The 7177-nt window shown below is 37.8% G+C and overlaps 2 protein-coding genes across 2 annotated transcripts in view; one reads left to right on the forward strand and one right to left on the reverse strand.

The window, feature by feature from the left end:
* Window positions 1-3631, reverse strand: part of LOC104944746 (myelin protein zero-like protein 1) — a 6868-nt gene extending 3237 nt beyond the window's left edge. Inside the window, exons 1-2 of the mRNA XM_010770323.1 lie at window positions 3506-3631; window positions 587-692 (exon numbers count right to left, since the gene is read on the reverse strand). Of these exons, the coding sequence (XP_010768625.1) occupies window positions 587-692; window positions 3506-3615 (216 nt within the window). The 5' untranslated portion in view covers window positions 3616-3631. The remainder of the gene's footprint in view (window positions 1-586; window positions 693-3505) is intronic.
* Window positions 1-7177, forward strand: part of LOC104944757 (serine protease HTRA1B-like) — a 221043-nt gene that overhangs the window by 19546 nt on the left and 194320 nt on the right. The window lies entirely within an intron of this gene.

The following is a 7177-nucleotide window of genomic DNA, read 5'->3' on the forward strand; positions in this document are numbered from 1 at the left end:
TTTAGCCGGGCCGGCTCAGATGATTGGTCGTGCTTTTTACAGCGCCACGGCTTCCACTGATGATATTTTTTTATATGTTTATTGTCAAAGCATTTAAGATATTAATTGCTATCGGGATGTTAAGAGCATTCCATGGAATATAACAAAAAGTGTTTCTGAAATAAATTACATACCCCACCTTTAAGGTTATTAAAAAATATTTTTTCATTTGTTTTTTTCGATCAATTTTGGCCACAAAAGTCCATTATATTAAAAAATGTTATTCTATTTATTTAATATTCTGGTCATACTTTCATACATTTTAATTTGGTAAATGATTTAAAAATGTTTAACACATTCAAGGCTTTTATTTGAATTATTAATGAATGACATTTAAATATTATTAAAAGCTTTAATATCTTTAAATATTGACTCTTGGGAAATTACACAATGAACTTAAATCGAAAATAAATACGAATTATGGGGAAAAATATCCATATTTCATATTCAAACATACCTTTTTAATTACATATTTAAAAAAAGGAACCACACACTGAATAATACCCTGAATCAGTGAAATAAACTCTTTGGCCCCCCCAGCTCGTACCTGTACCGGCCCCGAGGGGTTGGGGCCCCTGGAGCTCTCCAGATTGACCTCCACCTTCTTTCGGGGCTTGGGAGCCTGAGAGCTCACGCTTTCCAAGGACGTGCATCTATTTTAGGTTTAGCGATTCCCCGGGTGTCGAGCAATCATTGGTGCACAGTCAAATGGAGACAGAGACGGACAGATGGGACACGAGACAAAAATAAATAATGAGAGATGAGACACGACAACAGAGAGGAGACTGGAGGTGCACTGATGGGCTTCAATTAACACTACATTTTAATTCATAAAAACACACTTTTTGTGTCTCTATTTTCTGGTGTTTTACAAAACAAACCCAATTAAACGTCAGGGCTAGAATGATATACGTCGGATTAATTGATAATGTTGTATTACATCAAATTCATTAAATGTATTTTTAATTGAAGCTGTATTCATCAGGCATGCTTTGTGATGAAAAATGTGCTTATTATTTGCGTAAATTGTCATTTGAATCTATTGTACAGTGTTTTCTACATGGGATTTAACTCATTAATCAATATATAGATGGCCCAAGACAAAAATAACTGATATTATTTCTTTATATTATGGTGTTACACAAATTAAACAGAACCGAGGTTTAATGTTGGTCAAATATATCAAATTATTAATTTATTATGTATTTTCTTATTAATATTGTATGTATTAACAACAGGATAAGACACACTTTCTCATTAAAAAGTGCTTGTATCAGAATTTAGAGAATTTCCAATTGAAAACATGAAAACATTTTTGGTTGTTTTTATGAAATAAATACCAGAAAACGTCATCAGTGCACCTCGAGTCAAGACACTGCAGTAAGAGAGAAAGTCTAATAACTTTTTTAACATTTCCTCCAAACATTTCAAGGTGATTCGGCAGTGGTGGTACTTTAGATTTACTTTAACTTAATACTATGCTCGTTTAAATGTTGAGGTAAGTCAGGGGTGTCAAACTCAAGGCCCGGGGGCCAAATCCGGCCCGTGACTTCATTTCATGTGGCCCCAGAAGAGCTTGCAAAGAATAATACGTTTATTATACGGTTACATGCCGATTTACAAAAGCATATTGCCCGTAAACTACATGTCCCACAATGCATCTGAAATTTGACTTTTTTCTTCTAAATATGCCTTTTTTCTTAGAATTGTTTTTGTAAATGTTATTTTTTTTTTTCAAATGTTACTTTTTTTCTCCAAATGTAACCTATTTTTAAATTCTTTTTTTTTAAAAATCACTTTTTTTTCTTCAAAATTTCACCTTTTTTTCCGGAATTTGGCTTTTCTTTTAAAATCATTTTGTGACATTCTCACTGAAGAGACTTGCAATTATTTTCCCTAGACTTCTGCTTTCAGACGTAGTTCATTATGAAGTTATTACCCTATCCGATAATAATCCAATGCGAAGGAAAATAATGTAATAATACATTATTTTATATATATGATATATTTATGTATTTTTATATAGTCTTGAAGTTACAACCGGCCCTTTGAGTGCAGCCATAATGCTGATGTGGCCCGCGATGAAATTGAGTTTGACTCCCCTGATGTAAATGAAGGATCTCAGTACTTTTCCACCACTGCTTGACACCTTGAAACATTTCTGTTGACATTGACGTTTTATTTAAAAAAATAAAAGCAATAATAAGCTGGTGATCGAGACGAGTTAGTTTGGAGTTTTAGTGGAAACACATGAAGAACAAGCACAAGAGACAACATGCAGATTAATGACGTTAAAGAGAGTGTTAGAGGGAGGTTAAACAGGAATGAGAGGACAGAGACCGGCACCAGTGAGAACACCCACAACATCCCAGAGATAAAATCAGCCGAACAGGTGCTTTTTTAATTAATTTAAAGAGGTCTTAAAGCTCATTTAAAGCATGCGAGGCAAACGTGATCAAACTACCTAAAAACACAAAAAGGTAATTCAGTCCTTTGTCTTTATATTAGGGTTGTAATGGTTTACCAGGCTGTTAAAATGTAAGGTTATCGTACTGGGTTGTTTGTTTTTCTATGGTAATTTGCTGTATGTGCTACAAAATGCAAATTAACATGCTTTTTATAGCTGTATAACGTACTTTAGTTACATGCAGTATTATAACATGCTGTTCTCATTCAGGGGTTATATATATGTGTTGTGATGCGTTCAGGTGCGTAATGAGTTCTCAGGGGTTATGTATATGTGTTGTGATGCGTTCAGGTGCGTTAATTAAAAAAAATTACAATACAAATACATATAATAATAATAATAATAATAAGCTTAATCATAATAGTGTAATACCTATGCCAAGATCATTTCTCAGGGTGTTATTGTACAGTGAAAATCTCATACCGTTACAACCCATACTCTAAACAAACATGAATGATTAGTAACAACATCCAATCATAAGAAGTAAACAACAACAGATCAGACATCAAACTGATTTTCACACAGAGAGAGACCCAGCTCCCATGCAGAAAGAGTTAGAGGTGTTACAGGAGGATGACTAAACCACTGTGGGCGTCGCATATAACTATAAATACATTTAGAAATTCAAAAAAAAATAACTCAAGCACACACAATGTGAGAAACTGAAAACACTGAGCATTATATCATATTATTATATTCGTTTAGACGTCTTGTTGTAAAGGTAATATATTATTTAATTCCTCAAATTAGAGTAGGTAGAGTTAATAAATAGGGAAACAAATGAATGCTGTCTTCACATCAATTGAAATCATAACAATTAAAACAAGTTAAAATATATCTGTTTTTTAATTACTCTTATGTATGCACCACGACATCAAGTCAAATTCCTCCTACGTGTAAACCTACCTGATGTTTCTGATATCTATTATATATGCATTTGGGAAAACACTACACTATATCCATTATACTTTATATATATATTGAGGAGGGGACACTGACCCTTCGTATTCGTGGCGGCTGTGCATCACCCTCATGACGACGCAGGCGGCCACAGCGATGAGGACGAGCAGAAACAACGCTCCACAAACTGCTCCCACTATAACCGCCATGTTGTTCTGAGGGAGAGACTCTGGACGAAACAAGAACACACATGGTAGGTTAAAAAAGACAAACATTTCCAAATACATTTAAAACATGTCAACGCTATGTTTATTTTGGGGTATTAAAGGAAACTTTTTGTCTTTCTTCAGCACCTTTTTAAAATGACCTAACCCACATGCATGGTACATTTCCTTTGTAGTTCCTTTAATTTGGTAATTAAAAAAAAAATCAAAACTGTCAGAAACCCAAAATGCAAGATACATGCCTCAAATATTAAAACATTTATAGAGTATGTTTGACTATTTATTTACACGCTTATTTCATAAAACAAAGTAAGATATCAAACTAACACAAAGCAGTTTGAAATGGTTTTAATGTTTTCAATTACTAACCTTCATTTATACCGATTTTGTACTGATTTTAAAAGATGAAGTACTTTGATTACTTTATTTATTCTATAAATGTTTACATTTTCTGTAAAATAGATATAGAATAGATATAGATATAGAAAAGAATAGAATATAATTGGGAGGGATGAAACCCTCTTTAATGGTCACATGCAGAGCACACAGTGACATGAGCTCTCTGTTACTTACAGGAAGTCTAACAGATTATCTTATTTGTGAGAAAATGTGTTTGTTTGTCCGAAGTTGTGAATTGTTTTTTTAAAATGACAATCCGTAATCTGTTCAGCTTAGTGGCTGCTGTCAAGATTCTCATTCAGAGGTTTAGAGTTTATGAATTATTAATCTGGTCAACTTATCCAGGCACTTAACCGCTCAACCACTTATGTGAAGAAAGACGTTTTTTTCTAATTTTCTGCATCCTTACTTTGCAAAATTTAACAGAATTAGATCTGGATTTGTTCTTTCAAATCGCACAGAGCCTCTGTAAGTTGGTCTTTGGTGAATAAGGAGTTATCCAATGGTGATCATTTCAACGTCAAACAGAGCAGAATCAAGATCAGGGTTTGTTAGAACTCGGTAACAGAGGCCCTCGTTACTCTCGGTGTAAATGTTAAAGCGATGCGGGAAAACATATTTCTGTTCTCGTCAAAAACTGTGATATTACCTCGCTCATGAAATGGCTGCTCCCACACTCCGAGGCTCCGACACACGCTTGTTTCCGGAGCCACCCGACGTCCATGTTGTTGTCCCTGCTTTCGTCTTGACTCGATATCTCCTATATCTAAGCACCGACGAACCGAATATGGAACGGGGATCAAACCCTCGCTGTCATCGGTCTCACAATGCAGCACACAGTGACATCGCTGTTCTCCCTGCTTTTCCTCTCGCCGGCCGGCCCGTCTAGCCTCAGGAGCAGTGAGCAGCTATTGGTACACGCCCGGGGGAGCATGGGACTCTGAGGGGTGGAGGGGGCGCATACTGTCAAACCTCCCGAGTTTTCACAGAGACTCGATTTCATTGCCTCTCCCGGTTTCCTCCCGGGTCATATTATCTCCCGCATTTCTCGTCTCCATTTCTGACCAAATCAGATTGACACCGACTGGTCTTCACTCGGACTTTAATACAGCTACCCATTGGGTTTGGTTCCCATGGTAACACGTCTCTTAGTACGCGCAACTCAAAGTCTGAGAGGATGAGCACGATAGTCACAGAAAGAACAGAACAGATTGACAAGCTACTCTACTCTCTGCTCCCTCCTTTCCCTAGTTAAAATACAGGTCCAGCAACAGCTATGCTCCATCAAGGACGGTGCTGACAGGCCCCAAGCAGTGCACACTTACAACTAACCATAAGCATTTAATCCTACAGGTGCCGGCGATCCACCTTGCAGTATTGGGTGATTTGTATGGTTCAATAAGTGTATTTTTGCAAAATGTTGAGACACGTTGCACTGTATGTACTCTTAGGCAGGGTAGAGTTTGGCATAGGGGCGGTCCGCCTGGCCGCCAGATCTGGGGGCGCTGCGCTGGTAGCTCTGGGAGGCGAAAAAACATTTGACCCGTTGTGGCGCTCATGACCAAGTGTTCGGCCTTGATGTAACAACATTCATAATTAAGTAATGTAACACCTTATCTCTCACCCGGTTACACATCGTTTCATTTGCCCTGTAGGATGGGCGCTGCACAGTGATAACAGTGGAGCGGATAACGTTGCTTATCAAGATGCCGCAGCTCAGCCAAAGTGCGAGCGCTGGGAAGAGAGGAGCCGAGCGAAGGGAGAAGAAGAAGGCGCGATATACGCGGACGCTGGTTGTTATTCAGAATTGTGCTAGCTGCGCTAACGGATTATAAGAGTAGATGTCTACAACCAGGGTGAGGAGAGCTCTCCTGTAACGACTGAGAGCTCAGCTGAGGTAAAGGACTGAGCTGTTTAGATAGTTAATTTTACGTCTAAGTTATCGTCAGTGGGTCTCAAACACGTTTTGACCCAAATTATTTAAACACCATATTTCCACAGGGCACTCTTTATAATTATCGTCAGGTTACGATAAAAACAGTTTGAAATCTATTCCATGATACATAGGACAGCAAACCAAACTATCGTTTAACAGTTGGAGAGATACAAAAATATGGCATAACATACAATAAAATGTTAATCTAGGTACTAAATAAGACTATGAATTTGACAATCAAAAATAAAATAAGCTACATTTATTGACTTTATTGGCCTATGGTGAAGGGTTATTGGTTAGTGTCTCACATACTTATGTCATAGATAAAATTCTAAACCGATCTTTTTCATATCGGTGTTATTAGAGTCTGTACCCTCCTAGAATCAGAGTTCTAGTATTGTGTGCTCAAAGTGCAACAGATTGCAATGCATTTTACTTTAAAAATGTTCAAGCAACAATTTACCCTCCGGACCTGCCCTAGAGCAAGTGACGTCCGTCCCCCCATCAACAATGTTCATGACAATACTAATACATTTTGTAGCCTCTTTTGACATCTATTATTACTATGTCATAAGGTTTCTGTTTTTGTAGTGTATTTCGTTTTGTAGGACGATTTTCATTTATTCCTTACCATATAAACATTCGCCTAGGGCGCAAATAGTCAGACGCGGCCTGTTACCTAGGCCTCCAGGCCTTCGTTGTGCAGCCCACCAACAAATTGGCGCGGCGCATTCGCACGTCACACACTAAAAAGACTTCACGCGCTCGCACGCTCACATTATGCGGCCACGTGCCTTAGGCACCCGCTTCTTGACTCCCATCCTAGGGGAAACCTGCCCTTCTGACTGAGCCACTGCCGGCTATCTTATGTATGCAGACTATGTATTTCCTTTTTTCTTTTTGTATTATTGTAGGAAGTGCTGTTTGTATTTAACAACTTTATAACTGTTTTACGTTGTTGGTTTTTACTCATGATTGCAAAGCGATGTGTGTGGCATCACGTACTAAGTGGCTACTTCAAGTACAGATACATCAACATAATGGAAGATGTGTTTTTGAAAAACCGGCCCCAGACCACATAACAGACAGCGTGAGAAAACCCCCTCTTTAACTGGTTTTCCGAGCTTGTCCTCTACATGAATGACTGAACACGGTCGTGGTTCTGTTCATAAAACCAGCGCAAGTAAAAGAACGCATGCAGCAGCAACATAC

The sequence above is a fragment of the Notothenia coriiceps genome, unplaced genomic scaffold (genome assembly GCF_000735185.1).
Source record: "Notothenia coriiceps isolate Sejong01 unplaced genomic scaffold, NC01 NC01_scaffold00000339, whole genome shotgun sequence".
Taxonomy (NCBI): Eukaryota; Metazoa; Chordata; class Actinopteri; order Perciformes; family Nototheniidae; genus Notothenia; species Notothenia coriiceps.